The sequence below is a fragment of the Hevea brasiliensis genome, chromosome 4, assembly GCF_030052815.1.
Source record: "Hevea brasiliensis isolate MT/VB/25A 57/8 chromosome 4, ASM3005281v1, whole genome shotgun sequence".
Lineage (NCBI taxonomy): Eukaryota > Viridiplantae > Streptophyta > Magnoliopsida > Malpighiales > Euphorbiaceae > Hevea > Hevea brasiliensis.
The window spans coordinates 14,222,841-14,241,676 of record NC_079496.1 but is presented as its reverse complement, the minus strand read 5'-3'; the positions used below and the strand labels follow the sequence as shown (position 1 = coordinate 14,241,676).

The following is an 18,836-nucleotide window of genomic DNA, read 5'->3' as shown; positions in this document are numbered from 1 at the left end:
AATCTAAGGAGAGACCAAAGCAATAGGTTAATAATTTGATTAGAGTTGGGGTTAGGCGTTACTTTTTATTCAAAACATCACAACCGCGGGAGTTTCAGATCTGCCTTTTCTCTATTTTCAACCCACAACCAAGGAAATTCTGGTACACAGACAACATAAGAAAAATTATGCAGACAACAGTGTTGACTGCTGGTAATTGTTAGCACCTCTTACACTATTTTCATCTAATAATAAAAAAATGAAGGAAATAAAAAAAAAAAAGAGACTTCTATTAACAATCCAAAGTAATAAACACTATAATTGCCAGTGGGTACACAATTGAGAAGGTGCAGGCTCGATCATCTTCTTTCTAAAGGAAAACCATCTACTATTATCAGGATAATTCACTTAATTTTATAATTATTTTTATAAATCACTAAATTTTAATAAATTAGTGATTGCTAAAGAAATAAAAAAAAATAAAAGAGATTTAATGGCAAAAAGATAACTAAATACATTTTATACATTCTAATTTTTTTTAAAAAAATAATAATAAAATAATATACTTTTATTTATAAAATAATAGATAAATTAACGGATAAAACCTTTAATTTTTTATTACAATTACTTTTTATAAAATTAATTTGAAATTAAGTAAATTTTATAAAATAAGTTAAAATTATATAATATAAAATAAATTAAAATTTTGTAAATTTTATATTTTATAAAATACTCATAAAATTAGTGACTACATATGAATACTAAGAGCCTCCCAGAACAACGCTGTCAAACACAAGCTTCATCGTATCCTGTTTGTTCCCTTCTAGTGCTTTATAATGTGTAATAACGTGTACAGTTGGCCCAAATGTTAATATTTTCCCACAAATAACATGAGAGAAAGAGAAGAAAAGAAAACAAAAATGAGAATGAAATCGAAATCGAAATCAAAATCTGCGTTGACAATTAGAATCACTCGTCATGGTTTGCATATATCAAAAAAAAGAAAAAAGTATTGATACGTTGCAACTGTTCTTAACAATACCTGCTAACAAATGGTGTAAGAATATATATATATTTTTATACAACTACAAATTTCAGCTTTCTATCAAAAATTTTTGCCTAATTCAATTTTTTTCATCATTCTAATTGTGTTATGCAAAATTGAATCCAAAATCCCAGCAACCTGAAACCCATAAGAGAAGAGTATTAGAACTGCATCTACTGCAGGTCAAGCCAAAATACCACAAACGTTAAATACCAACCGTGAAAACACCCCCAATTATGGCACAGACATTGGTGATAAAATGCGAAAATGATTTTGGATTTTCTGTGATTAGGACCTGATTGCAGAAGTAGAATTACACATAATAAATAAAAACAGAAGATCAAAAAGCATCGAAAACAAATTACTTTGTTCTTACTCTTAGCAGAATAATGATAATAATGACAGCAACAAAAGAATTTTGACCTGCATGGGAGAGAGCTCAAAATGGAATTTCGCAACAGGTATGTACACGCTCTGCACCAAACTGCTGTGGGCTGTGTATTCATATTCTTCAAGCAATTTATACTCACGAGAAGATCGTCTTGCAACCACTTCTGTTTTAACTATTTGAAGGTAATGCTCAATCTGCAAAAAGAATGAACAGTGCTTGAACATTAAAATGTTTCTTAAATCACAAAGATTATACTATTCATATAATATCATGCTCCTGGTTATCTAAAGAACCAGGCAGTTGGGATTTTATAATTAGCAACAATGAATTTAACAACATTATGATTTTTATGTAAATTTTTTACCCTCTCCGGAAGGAGATGGCTATGACTAAAAATGGGTGAACCCCAACCTTGTGGTTTTCTTGGGTATCCTCATATTCTACACCCATCTTGTGCATATGCCAATAGGCATTGCTGGTGTGGTTAACACATCAGCGGATGACACATGGAAATGCTTATGGCCAAGCATGCAGAGAGCTTTACAGAACAGAATATGAAGGATCACATTAAAGTGACAAACTTACAGTAACATTGGCATCCACATCACGGTGATTAATGAATGACCGCCCATTCAACTTGTCATGACTTCTACCAATATAAGGCATCAATCGCTTTGCCTCATTCATCAACTTGGGTGAAACATTCATGCCAAATGAAAGATGGGATATGACATGTGACATGTTCATTAGAGAAGGATCGAAGGAATGTGACCCTGAGCGAGCTGAGATGATGAGGTTGCCTGGAACCTGCAGAATAAGAAAGATAACTCCAGCAATTGCTAAATTGAGACCATGTAAATCCTACTAAGCTAATTGACAGGATTTGAAAGACAACCAGCATATTATGAGAACCCAAGTATCACTATATCACACTATAACAACTAATTCTATTCTTACTAATTAGGAAATGTTGAACAGCATAACATAACATGTCATTAAACAATATCAATAATGGAATTTTACCTTCTTTACACGCACATATCCTTCAATTCTACATCCTCCTGTCAAAGGTGCTGGTCTTTTGGCATTCTGCGTTGAATTATCAGATTTATGAGATTCTATTGGAAGAGGTGCAATCAAACCTTCCATTGTCTGCAAAGAACAGTAACTTCAAATTAGGCCAGGTCCATTCAACTCCTATCAGTAGTATATATAAGCCAGGATTTGCACCCACAAGTAAATTAGTTGACAGTTCAAGTTAAACTACAATATAGAAAATTTAATACCTTAAGCAGGCTTTCTGTATCTCGATCTCCATAATAGGATTCATGATCATGGTGTCCATGGTCCTCTCTGTGACAGTTGAAACATCAAGTAACAAGGTTGACAAATGAAACCACTAGTATAAAATCCAGATTGATGAAGAAACCACGTGACCTCTATATATTTATTAGGAGAGGAGAGGGGGGGAGGAGATAACTATATTGTCATATTTAGTAATTAAGTATGTACCATTTAAACCAGAATCTAGCATTAAATCATAAATTGTGTTCTACTGTGCAATGCATTCCCTTGGGTCAACAAGAATGGGAACATTGAAAAATGTTAGGCAGGCCCGTTACTAAACATGGCACAAAAATTCCTTGAATTTCACCCCTTGTTTATTGTTTTATTTGTTGTACAACTGTTTATACATTTACTTATTTCAAAGATCTAAGCTTCAATTTTTTTACTTCCAATATTGAATAGTATTTTTGCCTTAAAACTGGAACGATAAATTTGGGAATTCTAATTAACTGATTCAGAAAGGAAAAACAAAAGGGTGGTGAAGTTTTCAAAAGGTAATCATTTTGACAACAATAGATATATGCTCCAGAAAATCATGTTGCAGCTGGTTTTAAGTATCTGAACATGATTCAGATTTAGAAAACCTAAACTTGCAAAATCAGTCATGTAAATAATGGTTAAACTGAACTTTGGTTAGTAGATATTCGAGTGCATGCAGCAATGCTCCATGGCAAGTCCAAAAACACAAAAGAAAAAGGTAATTGAAACATGAAAGACACACTGGTCAAAGGCTGAACCCCATTTTGAGCATATCTTAGTCAAACACAAAGCTGAATCCACATCCATGCATATTAAAAGAGATCCAAGAAAGGAAAAAAAAAACATATAACACAAACCATGCATGCAACCATGATGATGAGAACATGTTATGGATATACAAACTGGGCAAAACACATCAAAAAACAAAAGAAGAAGAAGAGATTTGTAATAGTATGCATATATTGCAACCTCAATACAGTTCTATACCTACATAAACAGGCAGAAAAAAGTTGGTACAGCATGTCCCTAGCATAAGAGCTGTATAAAGTTCTTTAAGAATGCATGAAACAGCCATAATGTAAGGGAGCTTTGATGAAAATGCAATTAGATCAATGATAAATCTGAAGAAGAGAGAATATTCAATAGGAAATGCCTTAGCATAACATGCTAAAGAAAATATACATAATATAAGAAAAAGAAAACCAAGGGAAAAGTAAAATTAAAAAAGAAAACATACTTGACATCACTTCCTTTACGAAAAATGCGAATGGAGGGATAACCTTGTATGTGATGCCTGAAAATTCACGAAGAGATACTTGTAAATGAAAAGGAAGATTCTTACAAAATTAACTATTCATACAAAATTAATAAATCTTTACAGAATTAATAAAAGAGATAGAACATGATAACCCCATAATCTATTGTAAAGCTATAAACAACTGGAAAATATTGAAATGAAATAACTATTTCAGTATATTACCAGCAAGAGATGTTAACCAGGAAATGCCCAAATAGAAGGTGGTCAATGGATTGCAGAATGTACACGGGTGGAACTAGAAATTCATTTATGGGGGGGGCCAAAAATAAATATTAAAAAGAAATTACATGAAATCTTGATAAAAATACAGAGACCAAAATATAAAATATTAAGAGGTCAAAATTAAATAATATAAAAAATATGAATAAATCTTACACAAAAGTGCAGAGACCAAAACAAAGATAAAAATATTGGAGGCGCATACAATAGTTTAAAAAAATTTTAAAAAAAAAATTATAGGTCATTTTAATTTTGAAAATTTTGGAGGGCAAACAGTAATTTAAAAAAAAATACACGAAAATTTATAAGTAAAATTTTAAATTTAAAAACCTTTGGCCCTCCGAAGCTTATATGTAGTTCAGCTCCTGAATGTACAAACTATATTACAATGCCGGAAATGCAATCCTCATAAATGATTCAGTGTTGCACATATAATCAAATCATTGTATAAAAAATCAGAAGTAAATAATAATAATAATAATAATAATAATAATAATAATAATAATAATAATAATCTAGAAAGTACCTCCTACACAAATCAACTTCTTCAGTGCAATCAACCCTCCCCAAAATAATGCGTCCATCTAGTTCTGGATCATATCTATTAAAAACAATTTGCATGTTAGAATTTGGACAACACAATGATAAAATGAGTTTACAGAAAGCATATTATTATTAACAGACTAAACCCACTCACACTTATGTTCAAGGAGAAAAACTACAAAAGTTGCAAAGTAAATTACCTTTCTCTCATTGTATTAGCAGCACTTTCCCATGAAGATTTCTGAAACAAGAAACAATACACGGTAAGTGAAGAAAACACTACTTAAGCTCATAACAGTTTTAATACAAGATGAACTTTAGAATTTGACAAAATCAAATAATAAGAATTGTTAGAATATGCGTTGTGATTGAGCGATTGAGTGTTGTGATTGTGTGCTGTGTATATGCCTATAAATGTGTAACATTCCTTTCTTAGCATATGTATAACAATTGATACGATAAATTTTACAACTGAAAAGGATGAATTGTAATTCTGTTAACATGTTATTAGATTAGTTGCAAATCTGTTGTAAATGTTCAAGCAGGTAGTGAGCTAGCTGGTAGTCAACTACTGTAATCTCCATATAAGAAGCCGACTCTATTGTTATCAGTGTGTGTTGATTGAATGAAAACTCTCTTGTCTCTTGGGTTCTTTTCTATTCTTCTATTCTTCTTTCTGAAATTTTCTCTCTTCTTCCATTCTCTTTCTTTTTCTATTGAATCTGAATCAATGGTATCAGAGATGGCTGATTCTCGACCATAGTGGAATTACAGGTTCTGATCTTCTTTTCCTTTCTCTTCTATTCTCATTCTCCCTGTTTTTCCTTTCTCTTCTGATTCTAGCCAATTTCTTCTCAATTTCTCCCTAATTCTTCTCAAATTCTTCTTTCTTTCTTGAAATCTTGAATCGAATTCTTCCTTCTTATGTTGCTTTCTCGTTCCTTCTTCTACTCTGTTCTTTAATTTCTCCTCTCTAGCATTTTAAAAAACCTGTTTCTTGAAAGGGTTTCAATTTCTTGAAATTCTTCTCTATTTTTTATCCTTCTTCAATATTTTCTTTTTCTCTTTTTTTCTATTTTCTTTCTTCAATTTCTTTGGTTTCTGTAAAAGTACCAACAGCAGACTATGGAACTAGAAAAGATTATTCAGAGTATGCTTGAAATTATCGAAAGATGAGAAAAGAATATAGAAATTTCTAAGAAGTCTGTTCAAGAAGAAACAAAATTCCAGGGTTCTGAGAATGGAACAATGGAGGTGAATTGGGATTACCAATTCAAGGAGGAATGACTGATGAAGGCCAAGCTGGAAAAAAAGATCTCTGGCAATCAAAAACTGATGTTAATCACAAAAACTCACTCAGAATTAAATCAGAGGGAACAAGATCTTTGTCTTTGGTGTGAAGAAATGTACACATTGGATCATATTTCTGACAAAGAACCAATGTAGGTCGCCATTATAAATGATGTAGAAGATGAGGAAGTCATTGGAGCTTTTGAATTCAATGAAGAAAATGGGAAAAATGATGATGTTATTGAGGACTTCTCCTGGTCTTGTGAAAAGAAATCAAAGATTCAACGAAGTTTTGATGAAATAAAAGAAATTGATGAGGAAAAATTTACAGAAAAGCATTAGGAATCGTTGACATTTTCTTCTGGAAAAACTGAAGAATATCTGGCTAAGTATATTCATTCACCTAACCCTTTGCCTCCATATCCAGCCTCAATCAAGGATGGTTATGCAATAGTTGCTTCAGATGGGCCTGGTGAGTATTTGATAATTACTATATCAAGAGCTGAAAATGATGGGCTTGGTGTGAACATCTCTAGATAATTTTGATATAATTCTGAATTGAGTGCTGGGATTATATATGAGAGTAAATTTGAGTTTGCAATTGGTTTTAATAACCAAGATTCTGATGTGATGAAGGCTAAATCTCATATTGGGCATTTGGAATTGATCAAATTCAAGATGAAGCCAAATTGAAGCAAAGGTTTTAATTTTCATTCAATAGGGTATTTGGATTTGATCAAATGCAAAATGAAGTCAAGTTTTAGTAGCAATTTTGGGAAGAGCATTTGCAATATTGATATTATAGCTAATATCAAAGATTTGGAGTCCAATGTTGATATAGAGTCTGTGAGAGATTCTGTTTTTGTAGCAATGAGTCTTGAGGAAGAGATTGGTGATGAATTGGACCCAAAGCCAAACTGCAATTTTGTTTTCCTTTTCAACTTGAAGAAATTTAGATTCGATTAGCAGAAACTTCCTGAAGGACAAGGAAGTTTTTGAGCGGGGGGTATTGATGAGATACAGTTTACGACTAAAAAGGATGAGTTGTAATTCTGTTAAGATGTTGTTAAATTAGTTGCAAATTTATTGTAAATGTTCAAATAGTTAGTGAGCTAGCTGGCAGTCAGTTACTATAATCTCCATATAAGGAGTTGACTCTATTGTAATTAGTGTGTATTGATTGAATGAAAACTCTCCTCTCTTGGATTCTTCTCTATTTTTCTATTCTTCTTCCTGAAATGTTCTCTCTTCTTCCATTCTCTTTGTTTTTCTATTGAATCTGCATCAACAATATATGTACCCAGAGGCTTGAAACAATAATCAAGCAATATTTCTCTAGAACTCCTTTTTTGTTCCTTTCTCTCCCCTTTTTCTTCATGGCATCAGTTATTCTTCTTTTCCGAGAAAAGCATACCTGCCTGCCATTCTAGTTAGTAGGCTGTTGAGGGTCATATAACCTCACTGCCCCTACCACTGATCAGTCTTAAGATGAAATCCCGTCTCCGAAGCATCTTCCACATGCAGCCATGCACTGATGCCTTTTCTAACCCCCAATCATGTGCCAGTAGGAGTGATTAGACTTTGGTTTAAACTGAAATAAATGACTGAACCAATTTCAAAATTCAGCTTGGTTTTTTAGACAATTCAGTTTGGTCATAAAATTTTGAAAAATTGGTTTAATCGGTTCAGTTTTAAAGAAAAATACGGGGGGGAAAAAATTGAATCTTTCAAAACATTGTGTTTGGAGGAATTCAGGTTATTCAAGTAATTTCATCCCTTCTTAAAAACAAATCCCTAATCTGCTTCTTCCAAAATGCCATCACCCTCACCCCTCACTACCTCGAACTCATCTCCCTCCTTTGCTCCTCACTCATTCAAACCCACTTCCCTCACTCCCTCACAAGTCACAGCCAAGCACCAAGTGACTCTGTCACTACCTTAAACCCATCAATCTCTTCTTGACAGCAATGGCCCATGTTCAACGACCCTGTGAGGAAGTGGAAGTAGAAATCATCAGGCACCACAATTCCCAATACCAGTCCAACAGCCCCACCAACAACTCTCGTCTCATCTATTGGTGCCCCAAAATGTCGCTCTTCCATTTTCAGCAGTGATGGTAGTGGACAATGATGCAACAGAGGCAGCAGCAGTATCTCATCTCCTCCTCTGTTGATTGCAAAGAAGACAAATCTCACAAGCAAATTCATGACCATGACCAGATTGAAGAAATTAGAAGGTGATTATTTTTGAACACCACTATCTAGTAACTAGGATTCCCTTTTTTTTTTGGGATAAAAGACTTCCAATTTCCAAAGTTGTTTATCACTTCACCAAAACAAGAGATATAGGTTGGTTAAACTATTTGACCTTTGAAGTCCAATTGAAGGAAAGAGGACTGCAGTTCTGCACCATTTATGGCTGCAATAGAGTTAATATATATATATATGTTAAGATGCTTAAAACTACAATACTAATGGATCATGGCCCATGAGCTCTGGCACCTAAACAATGAAATATTTGTGTGTTAATGAAACACCTAATACTGCTGAAGTGAAGAATCACTGATATTACTAGCATAAATGTAACTAGAGAAATATACAATTAGGTTCAAAAAAATATATCCACGTAATAATCTAGCAAAACAATGACCTTTGGCATAAAATGTCAAAGCAAAATATTGAACAATAAATGGATATTATAAAATTACCAGACGATTACTCCAGTAGCACCAAGGTGCATAAAAGTTGACAACCAAAATTGGATACCTGAAAAGCATGGATAGTAAAATAATTCATTGGAGTACTAAAATAGAGAGACAAAGGAAATTTATATTATTATAAAATGTTCTTATAGTTAAGTGATTGATCACAGGATAGGAATTATTGTCCACAAATTAGATTGTTCAATTATTTGCAAATATAACTTAATTTGATAAGTTAAATTAATAATAACATGTCTTTATTTGGATATTTAAATTAGCAAATTTTATCCCTATCACTTGCAATTGTATTTTGATCAGTTGTTAGTTCAGATTTATAAGCTATAAATTCAAAATGGCTAGCATAATTAAATTTGATAGGTCATTTAGTGGATTATAAGTTTTATGACATATGATTACAATATTTTCTAATTTTGCTACCATATTTGGAATTCTAATCTATTGATCTATCTAATAAAAAAATTTAGGCATGATATACTTATTTTTATTTCATAGGTTTGATTCTTATTTTCTTTCTTTTTCTTTTCTAAGAGCAATGGATTTGCTATGGTACAAATTTTTTGTTTTAGTTGTAAAAATACATAAAAATGTTATAGAAAGAGAGCAGTAAAAGAATTTTTTGCAATTAAAAGAAAAGCAAAAACATTATTAAAGGAACCCAATGTGTATGTAAGTATATACTTTAATGAATTAAAGTAATGTGATGCAAATCAGGTGTTAAACATCATAATGTGCATGTGGCACATAAGGGAAGAATAGAGATGAATCAAATGCAGATTTTATTACAATAACTTCACAATAAGAAAATCTTCCAAAATAAGAACCCTTGAACCATAGACATGTTTGTAACTCAGAATTAGGCGGACACTTACTGATGCGCATATTGATCAAAATTACGACCAGTTAGTGACACAGACCCTTCACTAACTACTCCATCAAATTCATCTCCATGGTTAATGTCATGCAAAACTGGCCCTGAGTGAAACTCAGAGCCAGTGGGCCTTAGATCATGATCTATTGAAAATTTGCGGATTGTTTTTGTTATATTCAACCTGTTCTGAAAGCAAAGAGTACAAAAATCAATTGTTGATAAGAAAATAAATGAACAAAAGAGTATCACTAACAACATGGGATTAAGCAGATCAGAAGGAAGACAATTTCAAGGATGATGCTAGATACAAAAGGTAGCTGCACACAAACATACTATTCTCAAGGTAGAGCAAATAGGCCACTGCCATATACTTGCATGCTAATAGATAACCAGATCCAAGTGCAACACAGCATGGGTTAAGAGAAACATGCACTCAAGAAAGTGTGGCACAGTGCCTTGGACATCAGGGGTAGTACTAGGGGTGAGCAGATTTCGGTCTAAACCGAAAAACCGAACCGAACCGAATCAATTCGGTTCAATCAATTTGGTTTTAAAATTCAATCAGTTTGATTCAGTTATTTTCATAAAAAATAAAAATAAAAAACCGAACTGCAATTATATATATATACCGAACTGCAATTTTATATATATATATATTCAAGGATAAAAGGCGCTAGGCGAGGCGAGGCGAGCCCATGGCGCCTCGCCTAGCTGAGGCGAGGAAACTTGAAGGAGGTGCGCGATCAAGATTGCTGAGGCGAGGGGCGTTGGGCAACCAAGGCGTCGCCTGATTGAAGAAAGTCCATTTTCCCTTTTTCTATTTTTTTTAAACAGTATAAAAATACAAAAAAAAGGAACCCTAAACTCACGCCACCAATAGACTTGCAGAACGGCACCAAACCAGGTATTTTTCCTTTTTCTCTCTCTTCACCTTCTTTCCTCTCTCTCTCCTCTATTCTTCTTCTGTATTCTTCTCCCCCCTCACTTGTCGTTTTCCTCTCACCAACAGACTTGGAGAACGCCATTTTTTCTCCTCTCCTACTTATTTTCCCTTTTTTTCTTTTTATTTTTTTCTTATCTTTTCTATGCTTTTCTCTCTTACAAATAGTTACACCATTTTATCAAGTAGTAGCACTTTTTTTTTTTGTTAATTTGTTGTTTCATATTGTTTATTATATGGGCACTGTGATATGCATTTTGTTATTGTCAATTGTTATATGATTTTTATTAAATGGATATTGTAAATCTCATTTGGAATGGTTAATTAATTTAATTTTAAAATGGTTTAGGTCCCATTAATGGGAAGTTTGATATGCTCCTCTTGGTTTAGAATAAAAAGGTATTGTGAATTTGCAAATGGTAATTTAATGTGCTTTTTTACTTATTAAACCAGTTAAATGAAAGAAGTTTTATTTTAGAAGTGTGTATATGTATATATATATATATATATATATATATATATATATATATATATATATATTAGGCAATTTGGGTTACAGCGCCTTGCTTCAAAAAGGCCCTGTCCTCGCCTCTCGCCTCTCGCCTCTCACCTAAGGCCATGGGATACCTTATCACCTCAGTATCGCCTTTCGCCTTAATAACACTGAGGAAACCCCAAGATTTTTGAGTTCTGATTTATAAGATTTTTTTTTTTTTAGGTTTTTGTTATTGAGATTTAATGTTGAAAATAAGAAATCTTATAAAATTCGGTTTGATCAGTTTAAAACCGAACTGAACCAATATTTATTGGTTTGGTTCGGTTCGGTTCCTTCTTAGTGATCGGTTTGGTTCAGTTTTTAAAATTCTTGATTTTCGGTTTTATCGGTTCGGAACCGAACCGACCATTTGCACACCCCTGGATAGTACATTCCACTTTTTGCGACATGATTGATAGCAGAAAATGCAAAAACATTCTTAATAAGTAAAATTGCACTCTGAGCAAAAGAGAAAGCAACGAGCAATGCAATAAAGCCATTCAACAGAAATAATAATCCACAGCACTAGAAATTTTCAAGACTTCCTAAGGACTTAAAATGAAGCAGATGAAAGACAGAGTAGATTGCAACTTACAGTTCCCAACACATCACTCACATCAACTGATGCAAATTCACATGAGAGGGAAGGAAAGCTTCAAGAAAAATGACAAATTATTAGTCAACCACATTAATTAAAGAACAACAAATATTTACAGACAATTTACATAAACACATACTGAAAATTTGAGAAAGTACCGAAATAACAACATAAATCATGTCTACTACTACACGTTAAATAGTAGTTAAATAAAGATTGGAAATACCAAACTGATATGGCGATATCTTGATGTTGTAAGGGAGCTTTTCCAAAGTGAAAAACTACTGATAAATAATAAAGGTGCCAAAATGCAACAATGCTGAATGCTGACTTTTACTATGGCAAATGAGAACACTAACTTCCTTTCAGCATGAAGATTAAAGCTTAGAATTTTCTTTCAAGGGCAAATTCCCAAATATCTTCTTGAAGGCATGGAGGAGAGAAGATGTGCTGAACTGTTGCATCTCAGAATAATTTGGAATGTCGTTTTTGAGAGAAATAGGTGGAATTTGAAATTGTAGAGCCAATAATACAGTTTCCATGAACATAATTTGGAAGTGTGGGGCCCCTTCGGAGGTGGACTTTTATAACTTGGAAGCAACATGGGAAACCTTCAAAAAAAGGGGCAGATTTTGGTTACTGGGTGCTTTCTTCACTATATTGCAGCAGAGTCCATGGCACATTTTCTATTTTATCGCCATTGCATCAAGCAATTGAGGGAATAAGCCTCCACATTTATGGCCATCCCATGGGTTACAAGAATCACTGGAAAAACAAAAGTTATGGGCTAGGAAAGTACATTCTACGGAGGAAATGGTAGCTTTATCTTTCTGTAATCTCCCCCAAAAACTTTTGGGTTATTTGGAGGTCTATTTAATAAAATAGCAGCCTGTTTGATAAGCCCAAAAAATCGATCAGTTCAATTATTGGTCCTTTTAAAAGACCAAAATTTCTATAAAATGAAAACCAAACCGTTTAAACCAAAATTAAAACGGTTCAATTTGATTTTTCAACTATAACTGAAGTTTGCTCACCCCTAACCCAGGCACAATGGTACCTCTTCCAAGTCTCTTCAACTGAGAAAAAAAAAGGAACAATGTAATGCTGATAAAATCTCATTGCTCCAACAGCAACAACCTTAGATTGTTGCCTTTATGCTTCAAGCAAAATACTGCATCAAAAAGAGATCTAGGCAACATGTTGTTGACACTTCCATTGGCTCCCTATCCCAAATTCTCCATATTGCCATCCCCGATAGCTGTTTTGTTAACATGCCTAATCAATTTTCTCCCACTCACTTATCAAAAAATAAATAAATAAACAACAAACTAGTCTCTTCTAGTGAATTGACTTTTAACAATTTACCTAAATCCGAATGTTATATCAATGGACTTGACCACAATAATCAGACTGCATTGTACAAGAACTTTTCATAAAATAAATAATTCTATTAATGTAAGTATTATTTAGTAGAGCACATTAGATTAGAGGATAGAAAAAAAAAAAAAAAAAAAAAAGGAGTAGACCTAAATTGACTTGGAGGAGAGTAGTACAACATGACCTAGAAGCATTACACATTTCTGAGGATTTAACCCAAAATCGTTTAGAGTGGAGAAGGCGAATCCATATAGCCGACCCCAAATTTTTGGGATAAAGGCTTAGTTGAGTTGAGTTGAGTTGAATGTAAGTATTTGCATAAAAGATATGAAAGTTGCCAACAATCCCAAAGATAATATATACTTCTTGACCTTGCAGCTTATTCTAAAAAGATGCATGAAAATTATAAAATAAAACAGCCTCTTTCACAATTTCAAACATTCTTAATTCCAACATCAAGACTTCATACACACAGAATAATGTATGTTACACACAACTTAAACAAATGTTGATAAAAGCATCATTATTCAGTACAAACATCAACCAAATTCTATAACATAAAATTACCTTAGATTAAAATCAATACGTAAGAAGTCTCCATCAGAACTCTTGTCAACAATAACTGATGTAGAGGTGCTAACTGTTAAATAATTATTCAATTCCTGCAAAACGAATCATGATTTACACCTATCAAAAAAGAACATCATTATTTACATCAATATACTACATAAAATGGACATTATTAATATTAATATTACCAAATTACATTGCACAAAGAAAGAATAAACATAGATGCAATGCAGCAAAAGGAGTTTCAATTAAGAGGTATTGGATTCTCAATATTAAATGCTACAAAATTCAGAAGCTACTTACCATTCCAAACAAAAATACCATGAAAAGGGCTGCTATTATGGACAATCCTGCACCTGATAATGATGCCTCGGTCAAGTCTCTTGGAATTTTCCTGTAGACCGTAAATGAATGAGCAGCACATTTTTTTTGTTCCACAATATATCATTATGGTCCGCTTATGCAAAGTTACTACACAGCTTGATCAAACAATAAAAGACATACAAGAAAAATTAAGGACAACATGTTCCACATAAAACTGTGTTTGGTCTCAAGTTCCCTGCCGATGAAAGGGAGTTAAAAAAGAAAATATACACACACAAGCAGAGGCATCCTCGTCTTTCCATCTTTTATTCTTAAAAATTCCTTTTGAATAGATGTACCCTTATTATAAGCGCATAGCAAATCATGTAGATAGTGAATTGATAAATGTCCAAGGGGTATCATTCTAAGCAATTGAAGGAAAAGTGCTGCTCAAGAGTTGCAAGCTAATTGCATATTTCTTTCTCTCAATCTCAAGTAACCTAAGGATAGGATCATAATTTAAAGCCTTCACTATCGTCTTAATCCGTATACTTGTTTAACTGCTGTACTATTTCCCCATAGTTCATCCCTCATCTGAGTACAAAACTGATCAAGATTCACAATCTGAAAATTTTACCATAACCAAAACACATGACTTGATCACCTCCTCCGTTTTGTTGATTTTTTTAATTATAATGAGGTAAAATTACCTTAATCTTCAAACAAACATTGACATATTTACACATTTATCGTCACTAGCCCATAATAAGCTACAAATTTCGCATTATTCTTGAAGAAACATAGAAACCAACCAAAATGCAATGCCTATAACTACATAGCCACGATTAATTACACCATAACTAAAGTTAATTCACCCAAGCACGACCCAGATCACCGATTACACAACTCAGTCCGCCAGTAGGGTTGCCCCTGCCTGATCCCGAAATTACAAACAATGAATCAAATAATCCGATTCATAAGCTCCAAGGATCCAGTATTCAACTCCAATACATTTATAAGCTATAATCAAATCAAAACCGAACAAAATCCAATACTCCATAAACAATTATGTACAAGAAACAAAATCGAGGTGAATATCACTGAATAAAATTGAAGAAATGGAGATCCAACCTGTAGAAATCAACGGATTTGAGCTTGCTCGTCGAAATCATGGCTGCTAGTAGATTTCAGTGGCACACTCCTGAGTCCAGAGAATGAGAGAGCTGAAGCACTCAAATACCAAGAAATGAGCGCAAAGCAGATCTGTTGTTGAGAACCAGAACGCGAATGGGCCTTCCGCTTTCGCTTATGACTCTGCCTTTTATTCGGAATTTTATTTTATTTTATTTTTATTTCGCTTCCTCAATGCAGCCGGTGCACAAAAAATTTATATTGACGAACTTACCTCGTGGGTAATAGTAAAATATTTAAATTTTATTTCATAATATAAAATTTTATTAATATAATATTTATTAAATTAAAAAAAATTATATTTTAATAAATTAGTAATTAAAACTATAAATAAATTGAGAATAGAATTAATTTTTTCAATAAGTATTAAATTAATAAAGTTATTTAAATTAAAAATAAAAATTTTATGTTACAAATTAAATTTTAGATATTTTGAATTTAATTTTAATGAAAAAATTAATAATTATAGAGAATAATTTATGTTATTTGAAGAGATTATTAAGCATATTTAATATATTATTATCTTCACTGATTAATATTAATATTACTTATTTATTAATTATATTATAAAAATATCAAAAAAAATAACAAAATTGAATATTAACATAAATTTTTTTTTTACTATAAAAATAAAATTTTATTTCATTTTTTCATAATTCATTTATATATATAACATTCAATATATAATTAAAAATATATTTTTATTAAATATGTATTAAAGTAAAATAAAATTAAGGTAAATTAAAATTTATTAAATATTTAAAAAAGAGAGAAATGATAAATTATTTAACTCTATATGATAGGAGGACAAAATATTTAACTCTATGTGATAATTTTTATAATACAATTTTAAATTATTTTATTAATTTTAAGATTTATAATCCTTAAATTTTTATAATTAAATTAAATAATAAAAATTTTAAGATTCCTTAAATGAAAATTTATAAATTTTTAAAATATATATGCTATTTTTAATTAGTTAGCCTTAAAAATTATAGTAATAATGATAATAGTAAAGATATTTAAAAGGAAAATGTTACATATCGTTTCCCTGTAAATACATTCTTACTTTATATATATATATATATATATATATATATATATATATATATATATATATATATATAAGAGAATTATATTTAAAAAATTAAATTATATAATAATTGTATATTACAACTTTTAATAAATATACAAAAATAGTCATCAATAAAATTAATTAAAAATTACCAGTTAGTATAAATATGATAGATTTAAAATCTTACCTCCTCTTGAATTTATTTTATAAAAATATTGACTAATTCTTCATTAGAAAGTAAGAATGCAATACATATAAAATTAGTATATGTTTTTATTAGATAAAATTAATAAATTAGTTCAATTAATTCTAATTTTTCCTTTCTCTAATTAAATTTAACTTTTTAAGTATTTATAATAATAATAACAATAATAATAGCTATTTATTATAATATTAAAGTGTAATAATTAAATAACTTATAACTTATATATGTATAATTAGAAAATTAATAACTTAATCATAATTTTAAAAATTTGCATAATTAATTAATAAAAAATAAAATTTTAAGTGGGGCTGGCGTGCATATATATATATATATATATATGTATATAATTTTTTTAAATAATAATAAAATAATATAAAATGATTAATACTAATATTAGTAGTTATTTATTAATTATACTATAAAGAATATAAAAAAATAATGAAAATTGAATGTTAACATAAATTTCTTATTTTTCATTACTATGACAATAAAATTTTATTTCATTTTTTCATAATTCATTTTATATATATAACATTCAATATATAATTAAAAATATATTTTTATTAAATACGTGTTAAAATAAAATAAAATCAAGATAAATTAGAATTTATTAAATATATAAAAAAAGGAGATGACAAATTATTTAACTCCATGTGACAATTTTTATAGTATAATTTTAAATTATTTTATTAATTTTAAGATGTATAATTCTTAAATTTTTATAATTAAATGAAATAATAAAAAATTTAAGAATCCTTAAATGAGAAAATTATAAATTTTTTAAATATATCTACTATTTCTAATTAGTTAGCCATAAAAATTATGGTAATAGTAAAGATATTTAAAAGAAAAATATAATTAAATACTTAATATGAAAGACAATTATTACTTATATTAATTATTATAATTGTTAAATATAATAATTTTTATATAGTAAGTGCTACGTGGCAACACTAAATTTAGAGTGTCATGCCACGTGAAAACAGTAAAGAAAAATATCTCTGCTGTATATATATGTATGTGTGTGTGTGTGTGGCAATGTATATTACAACTTTTATGAAATATAAAAAAATAGTCATCAATAAATATAATTAAAAATTATCAATTGATATAAATATGATAGATTTAAAATCTTATCTCCTCTTGAATCTATTTTATAAAAATATGAACCACTTTTTTATTAGAAAGTGAAAATGCAATATATATAAAATTAATATATGTTTTTATATGGTCAAATTAATAAATTAATTTAATTAATTCTTAATTTTTCATTTCTCTAATTAAATTGAACTTTTCATGTAATAATAATAATAATAATAATAATAATAATAATAATAATAATAATAATAATAATAATAATAATAACTATTTATTATAGTATTAAAGTGTAATTATTAAATAATTTGTAACTTATATATGCATACTCAACTCAACTAAGCTTTTATCCAAAAAATTTGGAGTCGGCTATATGAATTCGCTTTCTCTACTCTAAACTATTTTAGGTTAAATCCTCATAAATGTGTAATGCTTCTAGGTCATGTTGTACTACTCTCCTCCAAGTCAATTTAGGTCTACCCCTTTTTATATTTCTATCATCTAACATAATGTGCTCTACTTGTCTAACTGGAGCTTCTGTATGTCTATGCTTTACATGACCAAACCACCTCAATCTCCCTCTTCTCAACTTATCCTCAATTGGCACAACTCCTACATTTTCTCTAATACTCTCATTATGGACTTTATCTAATATAGTATGACCACTCATCCACCTTAACATTCTCATATCTGTAACTCTTATCTTAAACGCATACGACTCATTTAGTGCCCAACACTCACTACCATATAACATAGCCGGTCAAATGGCTGTACGGTAAAATTTTCCTTTCAACTTATAAGGAATCTTGCGATCACATAAAACTTCCATGACACGTTCCACTTCAACCATTCGGCTTTAATCCTATAAATAACATCCTCTTCACATCCCCCATATACTTGAAAGACTGAATTGAGATATTTAAAGTGATTACTTTGGGACAGTACCATTCCATCCAAACTAACTCCTTCTCTATTATCAGTTTGGCCTTTACTGAACTTGCAATGCATGTATTATGTCTTCGTTCTACTTAACTTAAAGCTCTTTGACTTTAGAGTGTTTTTCTAAAGCTCTAGCTTTATACTGACTCATTCTTGCGTCTTATCTATCAGAACAATATCATCCATAAACATCATGCACCAATGAATACTCTCTTGTATGTTTTTTGTCAATTCATCTAAAACTAATGTAAAAAGGTAAGAACTTATAGCTGAGCCTTGGTGTAATCCAATTGAGATCAGAAAATTT

The 18,836-nt window shown here is 30.6% G+C and overlaps 1 protein-coding gene across 1 annotated transcript; it reads right to left on the bottom strand.

The window, feature by feature from the left end:
* Window positions 1-906: 906 nt before the first annotated feature.
* On the bottom strand, window positions 907-15,373 carry LOC110647155 (protein disulfide isomerase-like 5-4). Its single transcript, XM_021800855.2, has 15 exons — window positions 15,156-15,373; window positions 14,025-14,115; window positions 13,719-13,813; window positions 11,772-11,829; window positions 9,703-9,887; window positions 8,819-8,876; window positions 5,022-5,062; window positions 4,805-4,879; window positions 3,979-4,035; window positions 2,702-2,768; window positions 2,439-2,567; window positions 2,001-2,222; window positions 1,448-1,609; window positions 1,242-1,319; window positions 907-1,162 (listed from the first exon to the last, which is right to left on the bottom strand). Exons 1-15 carry the CDS (start codon window positions 15,194-15,196, stop codon window positions 1,085-1,087), a joined length of 1,437 nt encoding a protein of 478 aa, XP_021656547.1. The 5' UTR covers window positions 15,197-15,373; the 3' UTR covers window positions 907-1,084.
* Between the last annotated feature and the right edge of the window lie 3,463 nt (window positions 15,374-18,836).

What these genes read in the sequence shown, in the direction of transcription:
- LOC110647155 (XM_021800855.2), bottom strand. Translation starts at nt 15,196, where the DNA reads ATGATTTCGACGAGCAAGCTCAAATCCGTTGATTTCTACAG. An exon ending in GCTAATACAATGAGAGAAAG is followed by an intron (nt 4,880 to 5,021) that starts GTAATTTACTTT and finishes TGTTTTTAATAG; the next exon opens with ATATGATCCAGAACTAGATG. An exon ending in ATGTGGATGCCAATGTTACT is followed by an intron (nt 1,610 to 2,000) that starts GTAAGTTTGTCA and finishes TTCTTTTTGCAG; the next exon opens with ATTGAGCATTACCTTCAAAT.